This window comes from Aspergillus foveolatus (genome assembly GCF_047715535.1).
Source record: "Aspergillus foveolatus strain CBS 279.81 unplaced genomic scaffold BDW70scaffold_38, whole genome shotgun sequence".
NCBI classification, from domain to species: Eukaryota; Fungi; Ascomycota; class Eurotiomycetes; order Eurotiales; family Aspergillaceae; genus Aspergillus; species Aspergillus foveolatus.
In genome coordinates this window covers 161,721-184,737 of record NW_027396102.1, presented here as the reverse complement: position 1 = coordinate 184,737, position 23,017 = coordinate 161,721, and the positions used below count along the sequence as shown (strand labels likewise).

The window sequence follows — 23,017 nt, the reverse complement described above, 5'->3', positions numbered from 1 at the left end:
AATGTTGCGAGAGCGGGCGGAACCGGCAGTTTAGGTCATGTGATTCACGTGATTTAATCAGTCCGATAACGAGAAAAAAGGCGAAGGGTAATACAGCAACTCGGATTGGAGAGGTGTTGCGACAGGCGAGCTTTTGTGGATTAGGCTTGTTGAATTGCCTCTTTTTTTTTACAGGACCCTCATGGTCTTCCCCCGGTGACAACGGTACTCCTTCTAGAGAATTACAGCCGGAGGATTCTCTAGAAGATTAGAGAATGGCTTCTCAAGTATGCGAAATTACGCAACTCGAATATAACCATCTTTCGCATTCGCTGACGATAGAAACGGTAGTATGCGGCAGAGCTCTGTATGCTCTTAGTCGAAGACAATTTCGGCGAGCTTTTCGGGGTATGTTTGATTTCGCTCTCACTGGCACAGTTCTCGAGTTTTGTCTGACGTTCAACTTGTTGAGATGGTAGCGCATATTCTCGACCTTGCATCGATATGAACGCCTCACTCTGCCCCGACTTCTGGGGCTCACCCGTCTCTCTGAGAATCGACTACGGGCAGCCCTTGTTGCCATGATCCAGCATCATCTCCTTCATTTCTATACTGCCGTCGAGGAGGGTGGCGTCACCTATTACAGCGCCAATATGCAGGCGGCATACTATCTTATCCGATCGGGCAAAATCCTCGAGTTTGTCGAAGATAGGCTAGGAAAATACGCTGCCACTGTCATGTCAATCATCATGTACCTTGGTCACGCACAAGTAAGCCATCTCGATACCCTGCCCGAACTGCGATCGGACGCCTCGAAGACCAACGGTGTCAACGAAGGGGAAGATGATCGGCCAGAAGGAGAAAACGAGTTGAATGGGACGAATGGTGAACATGTTTCAGACCAGCCGGCACTCCTGCATCCGACGCTCAAAGCACTTGCAGGGCATGGCTATATTGTTCGTGTTCGCGAAGCGCACTTCCAAAGCATTGCTGATAATATCCTCAACATTGAACGTCAAATAAGGTCAGGGGACTCCGTGCAAAGTATGAAAGGAAAAAAGCTTGAAGAGTTCGTGGTAGAGAAGACGGCCGACATGCTCAAGGAAAGACTCGATGGAGATCTTACGCGTGGACTTATTGTTAACGGAGTTCCACGGGGTGTCAAACGGAGCCAAACCAACGGAGTTTCAGATGACAATGGGACTAAAAAGGCCCGATTCGACTACGACGATGGCGAAGACGAAGACGAAGAGAATGAATGGTTTGATGACGAAGTTCCCATGGAGGTACACTTGACAGTCGACCCGTTTTAGCTATAATGCAATATAACTAATCGTCGATAGTCTTCATTAACGGTTCGCGTGAACTACGAAAAGCTGGACGTTGCGCTTCGAAACAGGCGTTTTCTCGAACTCGCCGAGCGCGGCGCACCCCCAGAATCAGCTCAAGTATACGACTACCTCCTCCGGCGAATTGAATATCAAACCAGCAAGTGCCGGGACACCTTCGAGATCCCCCGCGAAGGTGAAGAAGGCGAACAGTACTCGGTTCCCATTCCCCTCAGCGCTCTTACTCGAGACATCGATCCTTATCTCGACCTCGCAAGTTCCGTTGGGCCAACAAACACCCCCGCCAATAATCGACTGGGCAAACGCACATTTGACGACACAGTTGATGACCACGACGATGACCACGGAGCTACTGGCAACCGCACCTATGAAATTGACCAACACCTCTCCCTCCTCGCCCAACCCCCACTCAATCTTGCTTCCAAACGTCTTAACGGTGGCATAATAAATTGGACCGTCGAATTCCGACATCTAGCCCGTAAACTTCGCCACCTTGAACTCGAACGCATCGTCGAGGCCCGGTACGGCGACGTTGCCCTCCGAGTGCTCCGCGTCCTGCAGGCGAAAGGGAAACTAGACGAAAAGCGCCTACAAGAAATCAGCCTCCTTCCCTTCAAAGACCTGCGTCAGGTCCTCGCATCCATGCAGACAGGCGGCTTCGTCGACCTCCAAGAAGTTCCCCGTGACGCGCAGCGTCAACCTTCGCGCACAATTTACCTCTGGTATTACGACCCCGACCGTACCCGGGACAGCATGCTACAGGATACATACAAAGCTATGTCGCGTTGTCTGCAGCGGTTAAAATTTGAGCGCGGCCGGTTGAAGGACTTTCTCGAGAAAACAGAGCGCAGTGATGTCAAGGGGAACGAGGAGCTCTATCTTTCGGAAGGAGAGCTTGATAAACTGCGGGAATGGAGAGCCAAGGAAGCGTTGTTGCTTGGAGAAGTTGCCCGGTTAGACGATATGGTTGCCGTGATGAGGGATTATTGAATTGGCATACATATCCGCTTGGGGTTCGACATGGAGTAACGAGCAATGATGACATCCAAAAGTTACCTTTGACTGTTTAATACAATTCAAATTTACTGGCTACTGGAAGCAACCGCGAAGGCAGCAGCTACGGGCACTAATATGCGCCTGTTGACATCTACGGGAGACTACTCCGTCTATACCGGTATTTGAGAATATGTAGTTTTTATGAATACATTAGATCCCGTAAGCTTGAGCTTCTCATTATATTGGCTTGCAAACGTAACAGAATGTCGGTATGCACAAGGATCAGGTATTGAAGGAAGGGTACAGACACATAACAAGAAGCAAGCTCAAACCATGAACACCGACTTACTCCCACCAGTAGATCTGAAACAATGACAGGGGAATCAACATGAACAAGCAGAAAAACCTCCAGACCGGACCAAATAGACCGGAAACAAGTCACAGCCATCAAGGTATACCGTTTCCTACCCTGATTCGCCGTGTCCGATGTGTATTACGTTCAAACCGTGCCTCGTAAAACATGTCGCGTGATTGGAGTTGTCGCGTAGAAAATGGCCAGACAAACTGGCGGTGGTCATGACCCTCCGGCAGTTGAGGCCTGGGCGTTGTTGGGCTCAGACATCCGGTCAGTGGTATTGAGCTCGTCAATCGCCTTTTCTTCGTTCTTTTGCCCATTGCTACCATGGGCCTCTTTGGCGGTCTCGCTGGTTCCCATTTTGGCCTCTGCAGCTGCGAGTTTCACCTTCGTCGCATCAAGCTCTGCCTTGAGTGATTTGATATAATCAATAGCCATCTCCACGGTGCTGGCTTTACTGATTGGCTGGTTACCGGTCCTTTCTTTCTCCTTCTCGCCCTTTCCGTTGCATGTTGCTGCTTCCTTGTTTAACTTCATTTGTACATAGGCAGCCGGAATCAGGGTTTCAATTTCTTTAAGAGCAGTGTTTATGCGGTTCCGTCGACCTTGCTCGGCAAGCTTGTGATTCGTCCGCTTAGAGCTTAGATTCTCAGCTAGGGTTTCGGGGTATGAGACGCCAGGAAGAAGCGTTCCCTCCAATATCTGTTGATAGTTCGACTTTATACCGGCCAGGTATGCAGCCGACGTATCACCGGCAACCAATGGCTGGATATTAGGACTGATTTTAGGTCTCAAACTAGGACTAGGGTGTGATGAGCTGAGACTTTGTCGCTTCCTGCTTACTGGACCAAGCTTCGGGGTGTCCGATTTCTTTGGAACAGGCCCGCTAGGAGACGGCATGGCAGCGGTACGCGGGCTAGGAGCAATAGAGGCGGGTGGTTTTTCGGAAAGGGACGTCTGAGGAGTCGGATGGGCGGTAGCGTTGACCGATACACCCTGAGACGAAGTGCTGGTCGGCATAGCCGTGTCGATGCGAGCCACCTGGGGCAGAAAAAGTTGAGCTGACGGATTAGCTGCCTCCGGAAGAACGACGTCCTCCATGACTTCGTCCTGCGCTTGGTTCATCGGCCGTTGTGTAGGAGTCAAGTTGTGGTCCGGCGCAGAGCGAGCGAGGGGAGATCGCTGCATACGCATCAGCATGGCAGGTGTCGCGGGTTCGCTGGGATTTTGTTGTCGCGGGGCCTGCGGAGCTATTGCGGGCGATTTTCGAGATGGTGGTAATGCTGGTGGTGGCATCAATGGCTCAGAAAGTGGTTCTGGGGATACTGAGTCCTGGCCCGAACTCTCGGCACTGCCAAAATGCGACCCGCTACCATGTTGGGGATTTGGGGTTGGATTAAACTGGCCTTCTGAGAGCGTGGTCATAACCTCATCGGTCAAACGGGATCTCGTCCGCGCCAAAGGTCGAACTGAGGGAGATTGTTGCTTCTTAGCCCTGGACTGAAAGGTCTTGCTAGCAACTGATGACCGTCGCTTGTATTTCCGCGCCAATCCCGGCGAAGGCGGAGCAGAGGACAAAGGGAAACCGTTGTCAACAGGTGAATGGACAAAATTCACATCCGTCAGCGGACCAGAATGAATGGGAAAACCGTTCGGATTGGGTTGTTGAGCCTCAATCGCCGGCGAGCTAAGTGGACTGAAATATTCTCCGGGAATCGTGTATTCTGGCTGTCTGAACTGCGATTCTAAGGGAGTCATCGCGGGGGAAACAAGGGGAGTATAAAGAGCCTAGAAGAGAACGGTGGACGCATTAGCGGCGCAACTCTGGATTACCGGCTGGATAATGTATTGGAGGCATACCTGTTCCTCCATCATTCGAGTATATCGATCGTACATTTCCGAATTGTCTCCGACCCGCTGAGGATAGGGTGCTGCATTACCGTGAAGTTCTATACTGTTTGGCGTGGGTGGAATCATCATCTGACCCTGTGGATTATAAGGTTGCGAGGATTGCGGCTGCACCGGTTGCTGCTGTTGAAAGGAGTGAAACATCTGGGGCTTCTGGGCATAGAATGCCGGTGTCATTGGGCCATTGGAGTAGGATGAATTGTGTGGAATTCCCTGTTGCCCCTGGCCAGGGAGCTCGACGGGAAAATCGCCCGGCATGCGGTTGTACGATTGCGATTGATCGGAGATCCCGTCAGAATTCATGCATACCACCTGCTGTTGCTGGGGAGGTGCCGTTGAAGTGGCCATCGCAGCAGCTTGAGCGACGGAGCGTGAAGGAATGTGATCTGTCGGTCCGTGCTGCCCCTCCATATCCGGGAACCCGAATTCGAGGAAATTGCTGAAGTCGTCTTCGCCGGGCGGAGGCATGTCCGACCAGGACATTGAGGGATCTTGTTCCATGACAAAATCTTTTTGGGCGCGAGGACGAGTGCTCGCGGCCACCCGTCTCCTGGTCGTATTTGTGAGGTACGGTGATGAAAGTCAAAATAATTGTAGTGGGAGGGCTCGTGGGCGGAACCGAGCGAGAGCTTAAAGACAGCCCCCAACCGCGGAGCGAAGGCTCGGACAGTCGGACAACTCCCCCGATAGACGGACAGAGTGGAGGTGAAAAAATGGTGAGAAGCGAGCGTCGAGGTTCAGGAGCAGCAGGCAAGCATGGCCGGTGTTTTTGGGGGGAGGAGAGGGGGAGGGTGTAGTGAACGGGCGAGGAAGAACGTTGAATCGAGATACTGAGAAGCTGGGCTAAGAGAAGTCATATAACCGGGCGATAAAATTATATTATTACGAGACGGCCTGGCGGAAAGGACAAAGCGACGAAGCGTGGGGAAGGTCGATCTAGACTGAGAGTGGGAGGTGGAACAAGAGTGCCCGGTTGACTGCGACTGACTCTTGAACTTTTGACTGCGCCTACTCCATACAATTTGCCGTGCGCATTGCCACCTTTTGATTCGAGAGAAGAGAGGATGGTCCTAGGCATGACCTCGGTCTGTACTGCATAGGGTTGGTGGTTTCCAGCGTGACTACAGAGTACTGCATACGTATATAGCAGAGTATACCGGTCCGCTATCAGTTAAAAAAGGTACGGAGCAGTAACAGAGACAGTCCTGTCCCAAGGCAATTTTGGAACTGGTCAAATGCCAACATATATCACAGGCACCCAGTCCTCTTCTAAGAAATCCGGCACCGACTATTTTCTCTCCACCCATGGGCCACAATGGGTCTCGTCGGAGGGGCTCGATGAATCCACCAGTTAGAGGGAGGTTGGCTCGAATGCAGCGGCGGATCAGGTTTGCAGCCTTTTCGATAACAACATTTGCAGATGCACGAATTGAGGATAAGGGTGAGACAGCGACATGCGAAAAAGGCTGAAGCTTCCACAGGGCAAGGCGTTTTTTTCGATGCGGCAGTTGCGCTAAATCGGTTTAATCGGCCGCACTACATTAGTCTAGGCTAGCCTGGCTGGGTCGACACTCTGAGACTGTACCCTTGGACCAGTTCTCGACTGTAGACTCCCACTCTTACTTGCCGGCGCAGGGACTGCGACCCAAATTCTTCAGGGTCGGTCCCTAAAATGGAAGTTGGGGCAGTCCGACGCTCACCAAACCATGCCCGGGATTTGCTGCCTGTGTACCCTGCTCGGTACCGAAGTCTCGACATCTGGATAATTGTCTATACGTCTGTATGGTGTAGAACGGTAGATCCAGTTACGTAACCTGGAATGGCGATGGCAGCACTAAGTTCATCCAGGACAACGCCATTTGGGCAAGAAAGGCTAGCCGGTCGTCAAGAAGGGTATAGCAGCCACGGTCTCCATGCGGCACCGTGCTTAAATCGCCCGACGAGGTAGATGCAGACGCATGCAATAATCCGAGCCTAGCGTGACAAATTTTGATTAGCATCAGCAATCAAGTGTCGGCACAAGGGTATCTCGCTGTTCATTTGCTACCGCGCCAGAGCTGATTTTACCTGGACCAGCCACTGAGAGAGCTACTGGGCGTAGCTCGTCGGCTTCGAGAACCGGCATCAACGCTAGTCAGAAGCAGTAAGACCACGAAGCCATCGGAAAATAGTATTTCCATACTTACGCAATAAGATGGCCTTTGGAATATCATTATGGATATATAGTGGATATCGAAGTGGATATGCAGATAGCCAACAGTCTCCTGCAAGATAATAGACCGGGAGTATTTGTAGAGAAACATAAGGTTGCGCGGAGTGGCTTAATAGACTATCAGCCCACTGTACTCGAAGTACTGACGTGACCGTCATGCGGGGTTGTAGGAGTGGTCACAGTGGTGGTCCCAGAAACGTGACCTCCCAGAGCTGACAATGCCAGAATCAGCCATCCATCCTGTCACGTCTAGTAACTTCGTCCCTTCGAATGCTCGCTTTCTCAGTTCAACACTGGTGTGGTGTACAGCGTCCACGCCGCCATGAGACCGCCTGTCCCAGAGATCATTCCCCCACGATCTCGCAAGTCGTCGCTTGAACAACAGCAGTGGATTGACCCCCGCAGTGCCACTCCATCCACCTTCTTCCTGGCCCGCAGTCAGCGCTCCGATGAGCGCGAGCACTCGCCGGCCGAGTCTGAAGGCCTGCGGGATAGCATGTATGGCATTCAAAGTTTTGATGGGACAACATCCACTGCCTCGAGCGTAGCTGTTACGCTACCGGACTTGGACGCCTCGTCCATCAGCAAGCCTGTTTCCACCACAGCTTCCCCCGCGCCCCCACCGCAATGGAACAACAATTTGGAGGAAGCGGACGATGCTAGCTCAAATGCTCGTCAGAGTCCAACACTCAGGGATCTTGATTCTATCCATATCCCCAGGCTAGAAGCATCGTTTCTTCCGTCTAATCTAACATCACCTCGACCCTTCACTCCGCTCAACTACTTGAATTCCGATGATCAGTCGTCCCTCCCAAGCAGTCCCAAATCCATCACCAACCAGTCGACGAGACATCTTGACGAGATTTCTATTACAGATGATCTCAGTAGCCAGGCTGTCGCTTCCGGCGATGAAGAAGAGGATCCCCGCCCACCACTCAACCCAAACTCCGAACCTACGTCACAACTTATTATGCCGAGTATCACTATACCTAGTCGGAGACCCTTCACAGAGAAAGGCAAAGCCCTCGGTCGGATGAAACTACTCTTGGCAGGTGCAGCTGGTAAGTGTACATCTGGTCATCAGCTTGGGGTTTGCCGGGCTGACAGTCCCAGGATCCGGCAAAACATCCCTTATAAAGTCTATCGTGCAAGCTTGCGATGACATTGTGCATGTTGATCCTTTTGATGAACCTTCCCACCCGCTGTCGCTTTCACGCCACGGCCGAACGTCGCGCACTTCGGCTCAATTAACCCAGCCACCTGCGCTCGTTTCTGAGATATATGCTAGTTCGAAGCCTTATCCTACTTGGTGGTCAGACCTAGAAGACTCTCGTGTTCTTCGAAGGCGAAAGAGCTCTGGCGAAGTCGTCCTTGAGCGCAATATATGCTTCGTCGATGTCCAAGGGCACCGATTGAGCCAAGCCGCACAGATTGACACCGTTATCAAATATATCAGCCAACAGCTCTCTCGTGCTGTGTCAGCCCTCGAATCTTCAAATGTCGATTTCCAGAACATGTTAGCTGGCAATGGAGGGTCGCAGGTGGACGCTGTCCTATACCTCATATCGCACGGTATGTATTTCGCAGTGAGTAAGATGGTGTTCACTGACATGTACATAGATAAGCTTCATTCTGATATCGAGTGCATCAGCAAGCTCAGCACCTGGACCAACGTTATACCCCTCATAGCCAAGTCAGACCTACTGACCCGTCATCAAATCTTAAATCTCAGAAACTCTTTTAACGAGAAAGCTCAGGCTGCTCCTTTAAAGACTTTTCAGCTTAATGCTTCGGATATAGACGAACAACCTTTCGCAGTTTCGTCCGCCAAGTCAAATGATGATTCCATCATGGATGCTAGCACGCTGATGAACCCGGACTATATGCAACCACTCGTTGCCTCTGACCTTACAGCTTTAGTCCAGAGCCTCTTCGATCGCGAGACCATGGCCTGGATTCGGCACTCGGCTGCCAAGAAGCTCGCACAACGGCAAAGGGATATCTTGTCCCGCCGAAGACACCCTCTACAAGACGATGCTTTATCCTTTGCATCCAGTGCGTATGGTCTAGAACCTAGTTATGCGATGGCTCGGGTGTCAGATCATTCGAGACACGAGGAGAAGCGTGCCCGAATTCAGTTGGCAAAATGGGCATCAGACCTGCAGCAAAGTCTTCAAAATGAACGAGAACGATATGCAGCGTTGGCAAGGAGCGAGCGAGCTGTCTGGTTGACTGAGCGCCTAGGAGAATGTGTTGTAGATGGTTCTCTTGTTCCGGTCACGCAAACGCCCGGGTTCTGCGGACTTCACATGCCGTCCGACAAGCCGAGTGGAAGTCTTCTCGTCCAAACCAAAAGCGGGCAGCGTGTTGAGTATCACATTGCTAATGTCAGCTCTCTTGACCCCCTCGGAGTTGTGCGGTGGTTGGATGACCTTAAACAACGAGGTTGGGCAATCGTTCAGATCGTGGGTAGTTTCGGCGTTGTTGGAGGACTCGCTCTTTGGCTCGCAAAGACTTGGGGTTTGTCTTCGCGAAGTTTCTCAGAGTGGCGATTCGATTGGTATTGTACCAGCGACTAACCGCCTTCAACCAAAGCCATTTACCAATCTACCTTTACGTCTGGCTTTGATTATCACCTTTCATGCAATTTACTATTTCATTCTTTCAAGTACGCCACGGCGTACACGATGATTGAGCTTTATCCTTACGAGAAACCGTCTTATATATTGCACTGTCTACAAACTATTCTGGGCTGGCGTCTGATGGCTGGGGCATGACACGATACCATGCATCTTCAGGTAGCTTACCTCATAACCGGCGTTTCTCAGTTTCTAAGATTTCTCTTATACTCCCCCCCCCTTACAAAATGGCTAAGCTAGGAAAACATCTAAGTGTCTTTGCGACTTTCTTTTGTGATAGCCAGACCGTCGGAGATATCAGATACACCTGGAGTTCAGGATTAATTGATTGATCTAATTGTATTTTGCGCTTTTAGTACCCTTTGCCCATCTTTATGAGAGACCTCGAGTATAAGTTCTCGGAGACTGCTCTTGTTCTCGTTTTGGGTGACTTGAACAATGACTGAGGTGCACTTCGCGAAAAATATATATATACTCTTAGTAGGCTGGTTATTCAAGCACCAATCATATGTTATGCACAATCCGATGTGATATAAAACTTAAGTTAGTCGTAAGTATTTAGGATGCGGACTGCTCTACAAAGTCGTCCAACACAGGCGATAATGTCAGCGGCTTTACTGCTGGCTTTCATCTCATATTCAAACTCATGCTGATGGGATCTTGTGAAGCAATCTTGTACATGAGTTTCGTAGTATTGTTGCTGCTAAATCTGAACAGTGGATTGGTTGCTACGCATATCTTTGTAGTTGGTGCTGTGACTACCGAATGATTCAAGCATGGTGCCCAACTACAACAATCTACGATTTGTAGCTTTTCACAGAGTACACAGAGTACAAGAAAGAGTAAAAGAACCAGACAGTAGTGTATTGGGTTTAGAAAATGAGAACGCTCAAAACGCCACGAGATTGACATCGTTGATAACATGAAAGACATCATCTGCTACCATACCATCAATTAAAAAAGTAAGCCGAAGCAGTTCAGTGTCATAAGAAGACAGAATATTTCGTTTTGCTTTTTCTTTTTTCCCCTTTTTTATTCATTAGCTGATCTAGTCAACCTCCTCCATGGCGCTCTCGCCGGTCGTAGCGGCAGCGGGAGCCTCCTCAGTGCTGGCGGGCTCGGCCTCGGCCTCCTCGTCAATGTTCAGACCGAGAGACACGAGCTTGTGAATGCGCTCAGCGAAGCTGGCGGGCTCATCAATGGTGAAGCCAGAGACGAGCAGGGAGGTCTCATAGAGGAGCTGAGTGATGGACTTGACGGTGCGGTCGCTCTCGCCATCAGCCTCAACCTTCTTCTTAAGCTCCTTGATGATGGGAGACTTAGGGGAGATCTCGAAGGTCTTCTTGGAAGACATGTAGGAGCTCATGGAGGTGTCACGGAGGGCCTGAGCCTTCATGATACGCTCCATGTTAGCGGACCAACCGAACTGACCAGTACGGATGGCGCAAGGGGAGCCGATAAGTTTGTGAGAGACAACAACCTTCTCGACTTTGTCGCCAAGGATGTTCTTGAGACTCTTAGCGAGATTCTCGAACTCCTTCTCCTCCTTCTCACGCTCAGCCTTCTCCTCGTCGGTCTCCTCAAGCTCGAAGTCCTTGGTAATATCAACGAGCTTCTTGCCGTCAAATTCCTTCAGCTGAGTGAAAGCGTACTCATCAATGGGGTCAACCAGGAACAGAACCTCAAAGTCCTTCTGCTTGAGGCTGTCAAGGAAGGGGGACTTAGCAACAGCCTTGATGGACTCGCCAGTAATGTAATAGATCTGCTTCTGGTGCTCCTTCATACGGGTGACGTAGTCGGTCAGCGAGGTGGTCTCGTCGCCAGACTTGGTGGACTGGTAGCGGAGAAGCTTGGCAAGGGTGTTGCGGTTCTGAGCATCCTCGTGGATACCAAGCTTGATGTTCTTGGAGAATGCGCTGTAGAACTTGTCAAACTGCTCGCGGTCCTCGGCGATTTCGTTGAAGAGCTCAAGAGTCTTCTTGACGATGTTCTTCTTGATGACCTTCATGATCTTGTTCTGCTGCAGGGTCTCACGAGACAGGTTGAGAGGAAGATCCTCAGAGTCGACAACACCCTTGACGAAACCGAGCCATTCGGGGATAAGATCGGTAGCATCGTCGGTGATGAAGACACGGCGAACGTAAAGCTTGATGTTGTTCTTTGTCTTCTTAGTCTCGAAGAGATCAAAGGGAGCACGCTTGGGAACATAAAGGATGGCGCGGAACTCGAGCTGACCCTCAACTGAGAAGTGCTTAACAGCGAGGTGGTCTTCCCAGTCGTTGGAAAGGGACTTGTAGAAGGAAGCGTACTCCTCCTCCGTGATATCAGCGGGGTTGCGGGTCCAGATAGGCTTAGTCTTGTTAAGCTCCTCCTCTTCGATCTTGGACTCCTTGATAGTCTTGGTCTTCTTCTCCTTCTTCTCCTCCTCATCGTCGACCTCCTCAATCTTGGGCTTCTTTTCGTCACCCTCCTCTTCCTTGGTCTCAGCCTCCTCATCAGGAACCTCCTTCTCAGTCTCCTTCAGGACGTGGAGGTAAATGGGGTAGGAGATGAACTCGGAGTGCTTGCGAACAACCTCCTTGATACGGCTCTCCTGGAGGTACTCGGTTTGTTCATCCTTCAAGTGGAAGATCATCTTGGTACCACGGCCAAGGGGCTCACCCTCGGTGTCCTGGGTGAGAGTGAAAGTACCACCAGCGGAGGACTCCCAAATGTACTGCTCATCGTCGTTGTGCTTGGAGACGACAGTGACACGGTCGGCAACGAGGTAGGCGGAGTAGAAACCGACACCAAACTGACCAATCATAGAGATATCAGCACCAGCGGAGAGAGCCTCCATGAACTGCTTGGTGCCAGAGCGAGCAATGGTACCGAGGTTGTTAATGAGGTCCTAGTGCTAGTGTTAGTCAAGGCTTTTCCGACTGTGTGGAAAATCAAGCGAACTTACAGCCTTGGTCATACCGATACCGGTATCACGGATAGTGAGGGTCTTGTTCTCGGCATCGGGAATGATGTCGATGCGGAGGTCCTTGCCCGAGTCGAGCTTGGAGGGGTCAGACAGAGACTCATAGCGAATCTTGTCAAGGGCGTCGGAAGCGTTGGAGATGATTTCTCGCAGGAAAATCTCCTTGTTGGAGTAGACAGTGTTGATAATCAGCGACAGGAGCTGAGAGATCTCAGCCTGGAACTCAAAGGTCTCAGAGGCCATTGTGGAGGATTATGATCTGCGTGGAGATAGATCGTTAGTTTAGTTCCTCAGATTCCCACGACCAAGTAACGATTGAACAGCTTTCTGACAACTTCTTGCAGCACCGTCTCCAAGCTCTCAGCTAGACGTAGCAACAGAGAAGGGCGGATCATACAGAACGAAGCTCCTGACAATGGAATTTAAAGGTGTTGAAATTCGAGCAAGTGACTTACAGAAACGGAGGAGAGCGGTGAATGAAGAAACGAGGGGAGTAGGCCACACAGGCAGGCGATGATGGAGAGTAAGGGAGTTAAGGGGAGAGGAAATTGTTTTTAAGTATGAAGCAGAGAAGACGAGAGGGAGGAGAATTGATGGATGAATGAAAGAAAAAAAAGAGGACGAGGTGAAGCGGCCGACTTAATGTTTCTTTGGGCCTGGAGGGACACACAAACCCAACTTTCTACGATGATCCAGCAACTTCCACACCTTCTCCGCCCCTTCACTTCCAGCGCCTTCCAGCTCCCACTGGCCGGTAGTCTGCTTTCAGCCTCGCCTGCCAATCACCAGTAAAATTCTTCCTATTTTTGCCTCATTTCGCCCCTCTCGCTCACAAGTCGTCCTCCCGCCATATGAAATTCAGGCAATCCGGTCACTTCATTCGCTATTGCCCGCCTCTGTACATCGGAGCAGATGTTGCCTCGTTCGTCAGGCGCCTAATCTAGAACGTTCCGCTCCACTGAGTGATCGCGGAACCAATCATAGCTCATGGATCATTACATTGGTTTTGATGTTGCCCGGGTGTACAGCCTCGAGCAGCGGTTGCTAGGTGCCGTAGGTAACTTCTCGTTTTTCTCTGCAGGTTATTGCTAGGCAGCTAAGAGCTGTCGGGATCGAAGGCTGGATCACCCTGATGGAGGCGAACTTGAGACGAGTCTGGTTCAGCCTGTCCAAGTTTCTATTTTCTCCAAAGTGAGGACCTTGTATACGTCTGTATTAGGACTTAGCATGAAGAATTATCTGTACCCAAGGCTGAATCGCCAGCTATTCGTTCATAAGCCTACCAGTACTATCAATCTGTGGTTTGTGAATACTTCTCAGTATCGATATTTCTCTTATTGAAACCCATGTCCCTGGTGCACTTCGTTATCTTCCGAATAGCTCCCAGCCAGCAAGCCTCCCCGTAGCTCAACTGCATTTACAAACACATAGCCATATCATGACCCAACTCTCGATACGTGAAAGCAACGCAACTCCTGAGAATCTTCCTCAGGACAAAAGCAAGGAAAGTATGCTATGTATAATCACAAGCAGTAAGAAATAAGAAAAAAAAAAGGGGGGGGGGGGGGGCGGGGGAAGAGAATAAGAAAAGAAGAAAAGAAAAGTCAAGATTTAACAATACGGGCTTTGAGCTCGCTATGCTAAAATGTGAAAGGAAAAGTCATGACAACAAATAGAAACAAAACGTCATGAAATAGCAGCCAAACAAACTTTCAGTTAGAAATGGAAATGAGTACGAGACTTTTCCAACCGCTAAATGCATGGTGATGGGGTAGGGTCGCATAACACATGTCATTATCAGTAAATCAGGGGAGTAATACATGTCCTGGATCAAAAGACAATTCCGAACGTGAAGAATTCATGTCGGCTCGAACCAGGTTGAAGGATGAAAAGTCATAAGACCGAAGTATGAACGAGACTGTGTCATCCGAAATATTTCGTTATCTTACCTGTCCAAGGAGGATTAAGCAGCCTGGCCTTGGTTGCGAGCCTTAGCGTTGGCGTTTCCGCCGCGGCCCCGAGGAGCAAAGCCCCCGCGTCCATCACGCTGGAAGCCACCCCTACCCTGGCTGCCCGCACGGTCACCGCGGCCCCGGCCTGCACCTCCACGTCCAGGGCCGTAGTTGGTATTTCCGCCGTAGACGCTGCCACGAGGCCGGCGTTCTTCAACTTTGACCTGTTCGGTTCCAATCTGGTGGGGATTTGCAGCAACAGCGGCGTTGTAGCCAGCGCGGTCAGCGAACTCGATAAATGCACAGTTCTGGAAAATGGTCAGTAAAATTAATTAACCGGCGGAACTGAGAAGATGACGACAATACCTTTTGACGGCTCACATCAAAATGAGTAAGCTTTCCATATCGCTCAAGGGTTTCCTTGAGCAAGTCCGCATTGACCTTTTCCGTAACATTCTTGATGTAGCCAAGAACGGCCTGGTTATCACTAGCGCGAGCCTGTGATTTCTTGTGGTCATGACCTGCCGTTTGCCAGCCGGATCCGTCGTTAGAGGATGGCTGGTTGGGGACGCTCTCAGCGGCAGGCGCGGCAGCCGGAGCCGGAGCCGGAGCCGGAGCAGCAGGCTGGGAGGCGGGAGCAGCCGCAGGAGCAGGCTTCACAGGAGCAACGGGAATAGCGGGAACAACAGGGGCCGCAGCTCCAGTTTTGGAGGCAATGCTTGCCCAGGTCTTGGGAACAGCCTTTGCAGGAGGAGCTGGCTCTTTGGTAGGGGCCTCCTTCTCCGCGGGCGGAGCGGGAGAAGCTTCTGGAGTCGCAGGCTTCTCAGGCACAACTTCAGCCGCAGGGGCAGGCGCCTCTAAAACTTCGGCTGCGGGTTCAGGCTGCTCGGTTCCATTTGCCTGAGGAGCGGTTTCCGCAGCCGGAGCTTCCGATTCAGCCTCCTCAGCTTTTTCAAGCTTCTCATCGATTTTAGCAGCAGCCTCCTCAGTATCCACTTTTGATTCTTCGGTTTCTGTGATAGGTCCTGCCGCAGTCTGTGCAGGGGCCTGGAGTTCCGGCTCCTCAACCGTGTCACTAGAAATGGCGGCATCCTCGGCGACCTCCTCCTCATCAACCAGATATCTGAAGACATCGTTGAGAACATAGTAGCCATTGGGCTGTTCAGCCAAAACAAATGTTTGCACGAACTTGCGAGAGGGCTCCTGTTTGTTGGAGATCTCGCCAATGACAGAGATGAGGATGTTCTCGAAAGAGGCCTGAGCATCAACGTTCAGGACACGAACTTTGCAGTCCTGGAAGTCAAGCTGTTTGAATTTCTCTTGAATGGCCTGAAAATTTGAAACAAATTATTAACTGAACATATCATCCATGGGAAGAGTAAAAGTACCTTCTGGCCGACAGCAACCGGAACCGACTCGGCCTCAGTGCCGAACACAAGCTGGGACCGTCGAGAGTAGAAAAGGTGTAGCTTGTCCGGACTGCGGCTCATGTTGGTGTAGTACTGCTCAACGAAATACCATCCAACCTCATCCTTGGAGATACCATTCTTCTGGTCGTTAGACGGGGCATTGGAAGGCGTAGAAGACTGTGCCGGCTGGAAGTTGGAAACACTGTTGACAGCAGTGTGCGCATGGTTGTATGAATCGGGGAATCCAGGCTGTGAGTGGTAGGTGCCGTTAACGGGAATCTGAGTGTCGGCCATTGTGTCGAGGGTGTACTTTTCGATATCAAGATCGCGAAGAAAGTCTAACCGGGCGGAAAAAAGCGAGGGATGTAGCGATGTAAGGACACAATCAAAAAGCCTCTATGTAGCGCGAACAGAGGGCAAAATATCTAGCAGTAGAGCTCTTCACTTGACTGGTAATGGCATTAGATCAGTATATATTGCGGCTAAGCATGGGTGGGCAGGACCAAGTAGGAAGGAACACAGATGACTTCAGATAACTCACAGTTTCAAAAGACCGAAAAATATTCTTCAGAAGAATGAAGCGAGCTCGTACTGAGAATGTCCGAGATCTAAGCTTGAAGACGAATTGCGTCTGAAGGGGTTATGTGGAGGTGAATTGGAGGTGAGAACGGCGGAAATTCTTGTGCGATTAATTTGAATCAAGTCGGAGAAGGTCTTGGGAGGCAAACAGAGAAGCCAGAATAGAATAGTGATCAAAGCTCAGGACAGAGAAGACGACGTTTAAAAGGCTCTTTTACGAATGGAGCAGAGTGGACAAGGATAATTGAGTATAGAGAAGAAAGGAAGCGGGTTCACGAGAGACTTGGAACTGATCAAATTGCAGAGAGCGGTTGGGTTCCCCAAATGTGGTGGTGACTGTGACGAGTGCTACAGTGGCACATACCGCCTTCCCCATTGATTTTCTGCCAATTCGCTATCAGATCCACGGTTCGGCAGACGTGCGCTTGAAGCCGTGAATTAATGCCACCTAACATTGCTTGACGAGGTCATTCGATAAATCGAGTCGCTGGGTATACTCTAGCAGTGAATCTACTTATAGAAAGCCAGAAGGGCAGGCACGTATCTCGTGAAAGAATATTCATCTGTTTTGCAGATTGGATGACACTAGATGACCCATATCCGCGACAATAATCTGATCAAAAACAATTATCATGAAGAGCAAAAGACGGCATTAAGCGGAAAGAACGGGGGTATGAGAGACATTAAAGCACAAAATTCTCATCAAAATCAGACATCGATTTCCGCCCATAGTATCCACCACATAAAAAAAACCAGACGGGAGTAAAGCACGGGATTGAACAAAAGATCGCGAAAGCCGAGACGACAAAGGAAAGAAGAGGTATCTCATAATCCGGGGTTTGTAATAACGATCGCGAAGCACGTCAACGTTCATGAAGTGGTCTCCTCAGCCTTCTCGTTCAGCGCAGGCTTTTCCCGCATGACGGCATCCTGGCTTGTCATCCTCCGTCCGAGCGCGCGCTCCACCTTGGCGCCCAGGGCAAGCTTGCTCAGGCTCTCGGACTTCTCGGCGCTAGGAACGAACCGCTGCTTTGCAAGCGGTTTATTTTCCAGGCGGTTCAGCCCCTCGCGTAGGTTGTTGTACTCTGTGTATCTGGGGTCGCCGCTAGGGAGGCTTCCGGTGGTAAGTTCTGAGGCAATCGAAGGGCTCCCGCTGACAGTGGAGAATCGTTTCGAGGCGCGGTTCTATAGTACTGCGTTAGATCGCAGGTTAATGGAGACGCTCGAGAGTGAAAGTGGACTTACGGACTGGGTCATGATGGGACGTTCAGAATCTAGAGAAGGTTGTCTCGCCATGTCTGTTCGTGCAAATTTCGAATGGACGCTTGGATCTGGTGCTGGCGGTGCAGTGCTGTCGCAGCCTATATATGTACGCAGACGGTCAGTGATCAGTAATGACAGAAGGTAGCAACATAACAGATTATGAAAATGGAATAAAGTGTAGGAGAACCAAGAAAAGTAAGTTCGCTAGTGAGTAGTAGGCGCTGCAATAATAGGAGTCAAGACAGGAGGATACCCATAGCGCAGTGATAAGAGCGGGAAAAGGGAAAGCGTGGTTCGTACCTGTTAAACGCCGGCGTTCAAAAGAGTATATAACAAGAAAAGAGATTCGGCGATTTATGGGAAGATATGTCTAGAGAACTGCAGGCGAAGAAGACGAAAGAAAGGGGAGGGAGAGGAAAGAGGCGTCGTCAAGCCAAGCGCAATGACATGCAGGTGAGGCACTGAGGATTCAGGAGGCGCGGTGGGTCGGACCACAAGTGACTTTTCTGACCGTTGGACTTAGCTTTCTTTTGTCTGCAGCAACGCAATTTAATTCTACGGTGGACAACGGGGCTGCAATAATAAGAATAGAATGAGCAAGATTGCAGACCATTTTTGTACCTTGCGACTCCTACTCTTGAGTAAAAGTCAACCTGAGAAATGGGTGGTTGCATCATACCATCGTTCCACCCGTTTAGGTTTCCAATGAAGTCAGCAAGTTTGACTGCTCTTACTTGAATAGATAGCGGACTATGGAGTATCTGCTTCTGCAGACTGTCCCGCTGCGTGGCGAAGAAGTTCTCAACTTCCTGTAAGGAGTATCTAACCTGCGGAGTACAATTTCCCTTTCTACGTTCACTGTTTCCCAGAGTCATCGATTGCCACGTGTCGGGGAGAAGAGGCAGCTCCGTTTGGTCCCGGCAGTCAAAGCCACGCGAGTTATCCCTGTTCTACCGGCAAGTTGCACCGAGCTGGAGCGGACGGGATCCTGCAATTTTCTCTGGCATTTTTCTTCTCCACCATCTGATGAGTTCTGATACCTGAGTGATTGTAGATCAATCCAAATGTTGATCATTACATCGGGGAAATTCCTTTGCGACCTCACCTTCCTTCTCCTTTAGGCACAAACCGTCTGTCTGACTCGTGAGGTCGGTCGGGCTGTTTCCGATAATTTCTCAATCCTCCATCCTCCATGTTTAAATAAACAATGTCGACAATAAGAGTCTAAAACTCAGTGATAGTGACATACGGAATCAGTATTCTTAGTTTTTGAGCATCTTGCTTGGCACCACTTTCATACTCTCGCTGACTCTCGGTCATTGGGCGGCTTGAATCAGAATTGACAACTTAGTCTTATTCAAGGTTTGGTTATGTCAGCAATTGAGTCCAGATGGTTCATATGGTCGCTAGCCCTATGGGCCCTATTCTTTCGGCTATCGGGTTCTGCTATGTCACATGCGAGCCATCATCGGTTGTAGCTTTTGCAGCAAAGGCGCAAAGGACGCAATATAATTGCTGTGTAGTGGACGAAGTCGACTTCTCACTACGAACCTTTGGGCTGGTCGTCTCTGCTTATACTTACTCCAAACCCCCATGTTGCTCAGACTTAAATGGACGGGAATACCGTTAAATTCTGGCACTACCAATGACTATTGCTGGCGAATTGGAAGAGGGGACACATCCAGCGTTCAGTTTATCCTCACTATATTCCTACTCTCTACGGACTAAGTAGACACGAGGCTTGGCGGATGCGGGGCCCCGCGCTATGGAGTACTATATTATCCACCAAACAACGACTCCAGAAAGCGTGTTCCCTGTGTATATCTACGCGGAGGGACCCGCCTGGGTAACGGGCAGATTTCTGCATGGATCAAGCTCCCGTTGATCCACCATGCAACTCCTCAGCCTTCTAGCTTACTGTCTCGCTGTCTTCGCGACAGCCAAAGCATGCGAAACCGACGAAGACTGCAGCCTCAATGGTCTCTGCCGCCATCGGTGGCCATGGGACAAGTCAGGCGGGAAAGTCTGCAAGTGCGACCCCGGATGGTTCGGTGAGGACTGCGGACATCTTGATCTCCGACCCGCAATCAAGAACAACGGCTACAACCATTCCGCCGATGCAGTCGACCCGAGCCACCTCGGCCCATATGGCAACTCCTCCTGGGGTGGAACAATCTTACAAGACCCGCACGATCCGGGGCTTTTCCACCTTGTTGCTTCACAGTTCGCATCCGGATGCGGACTGAGCGGGTGGAGACCTTTCTCGTTCATCATACGCGCGGAATCAAGGACCGGACCGCAGGGTCCATATCACTACGTAGACAGTATCAGCGAGCCATTCCGGCATAATCCGGAGGTTATTTGGAGCCCCGCGGATGAAAGGTACCTGCTATACAGCATCGGCGCGGACGACGAGGAGCAGCCGCGTCAGAAATGCTCCAGTATCAGCTACAAGCAGTGGCCAAATAACATCTCCGTCTCATCAGCGCAGGACATCAGGGGCCCATGGACACCATTTGAGCTAGTGTTGGCCTCAACCGACCCCCACTCGACAAACCCCTCGCCCTGGCCATTGTGGACGCCAGAAAAGCCGACAAGCATGATCGCCCTAGCAGTGGAAGACATCGCCATCTTCCTCGCCGACGACTTTAAAAGCGCATACGAGCTTGTTCACACGCAAAGCTGGAACACGAGTGAATACAGTACCACGTGGACAGAGGACAGCTTCCTATGGCGCGATAAACGCGGCCACTGGCACGCGCTCGCACACTGGATGATTGACCTTGTCGAACACGATGGGCAGAAGTGGCCGCGGGTGGGAACCCATGTGTTTGCGAGGGAGCTGGCGGGGCCGTGGCACTGGCATCTGCACGAAGCGTTTAACTCAACAGTCACTTATACGGATGGGACTGTCCAGACACTGAAGAGAAGAGAGAGAGCAAAGATCTTCTTCAGCGATGACGGCGAGATGACGCCGTTGTATCTAGTCAATGGAGTTCAGGAAATGGACGAGAGCTCGAGGAGTTCGACGTTCATTCAGCCAATCGGTGAGGGGTGGAAGGATTTTGAGAGGCGATTGGGTTTTAGATAGTCTCAAGAAGGAAACCAGCGCCAGAAGAGAGCCGTGAGCCGTTCATGGGTAAGAAGGATCACTTTAATTGTATCTGTGGGTCAGGACACTCACTGTGGACACCCACCTGACCAAGCTGTTTTGGTTCCCGAAGGCAGACTCCAGAAGCAAGACCTTGATGGCAGCCAAAGTTCTTTGATGAATCCATCCTGTTGCATCTGGAATGCGCTGTCTATTTGCCTTACGTGACACAGGTGCATGTCGCAGCCGCATCAGCTGGGCATTTTAGACTTCGCTTAAGATGAGTCCTGCAGATAAGACAAGACAGGACTGTATTCCATTCACACATGGCTAAGGATCGCGAGGGAATAAGCTTACCCGCAGTAGCGGGGACGCCTATCTCAGCGCCAGCGGATTCAGCTGGCACCGCGGCCACCCACCGACTCATTGGGAAGTGCATGGCCTCCGTCAACTTCCAGACTCCATCATCCCCTTCATACTGATATTAGCCAAGACAAGGCTGATACAGATCTCGACTGTGGTGCCACAACATCGGACCAGAGTATCTGACGGCCTCTACGCAACCACACACATGAACGAGTCCAGGAGCCTAATAGGGGATGCAGGGAAATATTCATTCAGATATGAGCCTCATTTCTATTTAGAGAAAGGGCGGCTTCCAATCAAGCGTTGTTCGTGAGCCTCGGCGCTGGGGGGAAGACCGTCCGTTCGAGTGACCGGCTGGCGCCGCAACCGGACACTCCAAGCATAAAATGATGTTTGTGAAGAGATTGTGGAAGGTGCGTTACCTGCAGCTTAGACGTCATTAGTAAGAAGGTTGACTGACTCTTGCTGGATCCTCGTGCAGCGCAGAACCAGCAATATCACTGTCAGCTGGAAGGAAACCGCTGCATCGCTGCCTGAACTAGGGTTATCAACAAGATTGCCACAAATAGATGTTATAGGATCAATTCATGGAAATGAACAAGGCCCTAGCTCGAGGATAAGGGTGAACGACCGCATATTGCGGTCCAGGTCTTACACACCCAAGCAGGGAAGCGTCGCTCGATTGTGGGCAGCCGACTGCCTGTGTTCTGGAAGTAGAGCCATACTACCAAGCCGGAGATTAACCACGATACGTGGGGTGTACGAAATGCGAGTAGCGTTCGCTACGTCAGTAATTAGAAACCAAAAGTACTAATTGAAAGCCACTAGACATACGGACTCACTTGACAGCAGAAAGTTCCGCCTTTCTACCCCGGCTGAGGCAGTCTCGCTGCCGCAACTAATTTCCGCCTGTTTCAGTGTCAGTCATAGCACTATCCCAACGAGCAGGAGCCCCAAATACTGACTGCTGAAAAGTGAGCTATTGGCAGCAGCTACGGTTCTGGGGAGGAATGAACTGTTTTGTGATAAACCCAATCTACTGCACCTGTTTTGGCGAGGAGGATCAATGAGGGTGAAAATGGGCCGCCTGAACAGTGGCCAGAGCTTATACTTGACTCATTTCTTAATAACCATAGCACACTCTCTCCCTCCCTCCCTCCCTCTCTCTCTCTCACTAGATAGCTCCAAACCCCAGGCTGAGCTACTCCAGCGATGTGAATGAAATTTTCTGGCCCTTTTTCATATGATCGTTATCACCCATTGGCTGGACTGGACGAGTATAAGCCGCAGTGTCTTAAGTCTGGATGATCATCCGTGACCTGATTCAAGATCGGCTGGCCACTGCAAAAGAAAAACCAACATCGGAATCAAAACAAGAGGCGATCCCAGACCATTCTACACCATATTTGATTCTTGACCAGCCGGCCACGTCGGCAAGACTGCCCATGCCACCGTCACTCTTGAGGCGCCACGAAACACGCCCGTATCAAGGCCTAAACATAGAATAAGGCGATCCGAGAATAAACTTAAGCTCCAGAAAGCACACCTGCCAAAGGCTATCGCTTCCCCCTTTGGAATATACATTTTCTGGTAAGAGTATACTCCCAAAACTGTCTGAGATCAATCGGCTAACTCGGACTGCCAGGTACATTTCCTGACTTCATCAGGTATCTATACCCGAACCCCTGCTAAAAAAAAGCAATATAAGGCGAGACAAGCCTGGTTGGCAGCTATAAAAAGCCCACCTCTGCTAGGATCTGTTGGCTGCCCAGAAGCGATCCCAACCTACAGTAGCCCCGCAACACCTCTAATAGATCCATGATTCGGAGACCGAAGTAACGCCATGTTTTGAACCAGGGTGATGGTAAGGCCTCTTCGGATACGAGTAGGAACAGGAAGATAAATAAAAAAAAAATGACTGATAACCGATGCCATATAAAGCACGCTGTCTTCT

General features: G+C 50.6%; 8 protein-coding genes across 8 annotated transcripts; 3 read left to right on the top strand and 5 right to left on the bottom strand.

Annotated features, from left to right (window-relative positions):
• The first annotated feature begins 115 nt into the window (after window positions 1-115).
• On the top strand, window positions 116-2,359 carry BDW70DRAFT_139789 (putative DNA directed RNA polymerase III subunit Rpc82). The gene is made up of 4 exons (XM_073737480.1): window positions 116-266; window positions 331-387; window positions 459-1,265; window positions 1,323-2,359. Exons 1-4 carry the CDS (start codon window positions 255-257, stop codon window positions 2,316-2,318), a joined length of 1,872 nt encoding a protein of 623 aa, XP_073594333.1. The 5' UTR covers window positions 116-254; the 3' UTR covers window positions 2,319-2,359.
• A 160-nt stretch (window positions 2,360-2,519) lies between these two features.
• Window positions 2,520-5,600, bottom strand: BDW70DRAFT_139787 (phosphate-sensing transcription factor PHO4). The gene is made up of 2 exons (XM_073737479.1): window positions 4,540-5,600; window positions 2,520-4,467 (listed from the first exon to the last, which is right to left on the bottom strand). Exons 1-2 carry the CDS (start codon window positions 5,086-5,088, stop codon window positions 2,899-2,901), a joined length of 2,118 nt encoding a protein of 705 aa, XP_073594332.1. The 5' UTR covers window positions 5,089-5,600; the 3' UTR covers window positions 2,520-2,898.
• Window positions 5,601-5,671: 71 nt separating this feature from the next.
• On the bottom strand, window positions 5,672-6,889 carry BDW70DRAFT_139779 (uncharacterized protein). Its single transcript, XM_073737478.1, has 2 exons — window positions 6,655-6,889; window positions 5,672-6,561 (listed from the first exon to the last, which is right to left on the bottom strand). Exons 1-2 carry the CDS (start codon window positions 6,798-6,800, stop codon window positions 6,393-6,395), a joined length of 315 nt encoding a protein of 104 aa, XP_073594331.1. The 5' UTR covers window positions 6,801-6,889; the 3' UTR covers window positions 5,672-6,392.
• Window positions 6,890-7,005: 116 nt separating this feature from the next.
• BDW70DRAFT_139778 (uncharacterized protein) lies at window positions 7,006-9,948 on the top strand. The gene is made up of 3 exons (XM_073737477.1): window positions 7,006-7,860; window positions 7,913-8,371; window positions 8,420-9,948. Exons 1-3 carry the CDS (start codon window positions 7,122-7,124, stop codon window positions 9,376-9,378), a joined length of 2,157 nt encoding a protein of 718 aa, XP_073594330.1. The 5' UTR covers window positions 7,006-7,121; the 3' UTR covers window positions 9,379-9,948.
• Window positions 9,949-10,060: 112 nt separating this feature from the next.
• hsp90 (chaperone Hsp90) lies at window positions 10,061-13,012 on the bottom strand. Its single transcript, XM_073737476.1, has 3 exons — window positions 12,859-13,012; window positions 12,386-12,662; window positions 10,061-12,328 (listed from the first exon to the last, which is right to left on the bottom strand). Exons 2-3 carry the CDS (start codon window positions 12,644-12,646, stop codon window positions 10,487-10,489), a joined length of 2,103 nt encoding a protein of 700 aa, XP_073594329.1. The 5' UTR covers window positions 12,647-12,662; window positions 12,859-13,012; the 3' UTR covers window positions 10,061-10,486.
• A 962-nt stretch (window positions 13,013-13,974) lies between these two features.
• BDW70DRAFT_139772 (NTF2 and RRM domain protein) lies at window positions 13,975-16,621 on the bottom strand. The gene is made up of 4 exons (XM_073737475.1): window positions 16,306-16,621; window positions 15,744-16,213; window positions 14,722-15,684; window positions 13,975-14,663 (listed from the first exon to the last, which is right to left on the bottom strand). Exons 2-4 carry the CDS (start codon window positions 16,056-16,058, stop codon window positions 14,367-14,369), a joined length of 1,575 nt encoding a protein of 524 aa, XP_073594328.1. The 5' UTR covers window positions 16,059-16,213; window positions 16,306-16,621; the 3' UTR covers window positions 13,975-14,366.
• Window positions 16,622-17,213: 592 nt separating this feature from the next.
• BDW70DRAFT_161620 (uncharacterized protein) lies at window positions 17,214-17,600 on the bottom strand (the record flags this gene model as incomplete). The annotated part of the gene is made up of 2 exons (XM_073741004.1): window positions 17,214-17,528; window positions 17,589-17,600. 2 exons carry the CDS (start codon window positions 17,598-17,600, stop codon window positions 17,214-17,216), a joined length of 327 nt encoding a protein of 108 aa, XP_073594327.1.
• Window positions 17,601-19,307: 1,707 nt separating this feature from the next.
• BDW70DRAFT_169331 (uncharacterized protein) lies at window positions 19,308-20,697 on the top strand (the record flags this gene model as incomplete). The annotated part of the gene is made up of 1 exon (XM_073742656.1): window positions 19,308-20,697. Exon 1 carries the CDS (start codon window positions 19,498-19,500, stop codon window positions 20,695-20,697), a length of 1,200 nt encoding a protein of 399 aa, XP_073594326.1. The 5' UTR covers window positions 19,308-19,497.
• Window positions 20,698-23,017: the final 2,320 nt, after the last annotated feature.

Coding starts and splice junctions, on each gene's coding strand:
- BDW70DRAFT_139789 (XM_073737480.1), top strand. Junction 388..458: donor ATTTCGGCGAGCTTTTCGGG/GTATGTTTGATT, acceptor TTGAGATGGTAG/CGCATATTCTCGACCTTGCA. Junction 1,266..1,322: donor ATGACGAAGTTCCCATGGAG/GTACACTTGACA, acceptor AATCGTCGATAG/TCTTCATTAACGGTTCGCGT.
- BDW70DRAFT_139787 (XM_073737479.1), bottom strand. CDS start 5,088: ATGGAACAAGATCCCTCAATGTCCTGGTCGGACATGCCTCCGCCCGGC. Junction 4,468..4,539: donor CTCGAATGATGGAGGAACAG/GTATGCCTCCAA, acceptor GTTCTCTTCTAG/GCTCTTTATACTCCCCTTGT.
- BDW70DRAFT_139779 (XM_073737478.1), bottom strand. CDS start 6,800: ATGATATTCCAAAGGCCATCTTATTGCGTAAGTATGGAAATACTATTT. Junction 6,562..6,654: donor TCTCTCAGTGGCTGGTCCAG/GTAAAATCAGCT, acceptor TTGTCACGCTAG/GCTCGGATTATTGCATGCGT.
- BDW70DRAFT_139778 (XM_073737477.1), top strand. CDS start 7,122: ATGAGACCGCCTGTCCCAGAGATCATTCCCCCACGATCTCGCAAGTCG. Junction 7,861..7,912: donor ACTCTTGGCAGGTGCAGCTG/GTAAGTGTACAT, acceptor TGACAGTCCCAG/GATCCGGCAAAACATCCCTT. Junction 8,372..8,419: donor CCTATACCTCATATCGCACG/GTATGTATTTCG, acceptor ACATGTACATAG/ATAAGCTTCATTCTGATATC.
- hsp90 (XM_073737476.1), bottom strand. CDS start 12,646: ATGGCCTCTGAGACCTTTGAGTTCCAGGCTGAGATCTCTCAGCTCCTG. Junction 12,329..12,385: donor GTATCGGTATGACCAAGGCT/GTAAGTTCGCTT, acceptor CACTAGCACTAG/GACCTCATTAACAACCTCGG.
- BDW70DRAFT_139772 (XM_073737475.1), bottom strand. CDS start 16,058: ATGGCCGACACTCAGATTCCCGTTAACGGCACCTACCACTCACAGCCT. Junction 15,685..15,743: donor CGGTTGCTGTCGGCCAGAAG/GTACTTTTACTC, acceptor TCAAATTTTCAG/GCCATTCAAGAGAAATTCAA. Junction 14,664..14,721: donor TTGATGTGAGCCGTCAAAAG/GTATTGTCGTCA, acceptor ACCATTTTCCAG/AACTGTGCATTTATCGAGTT.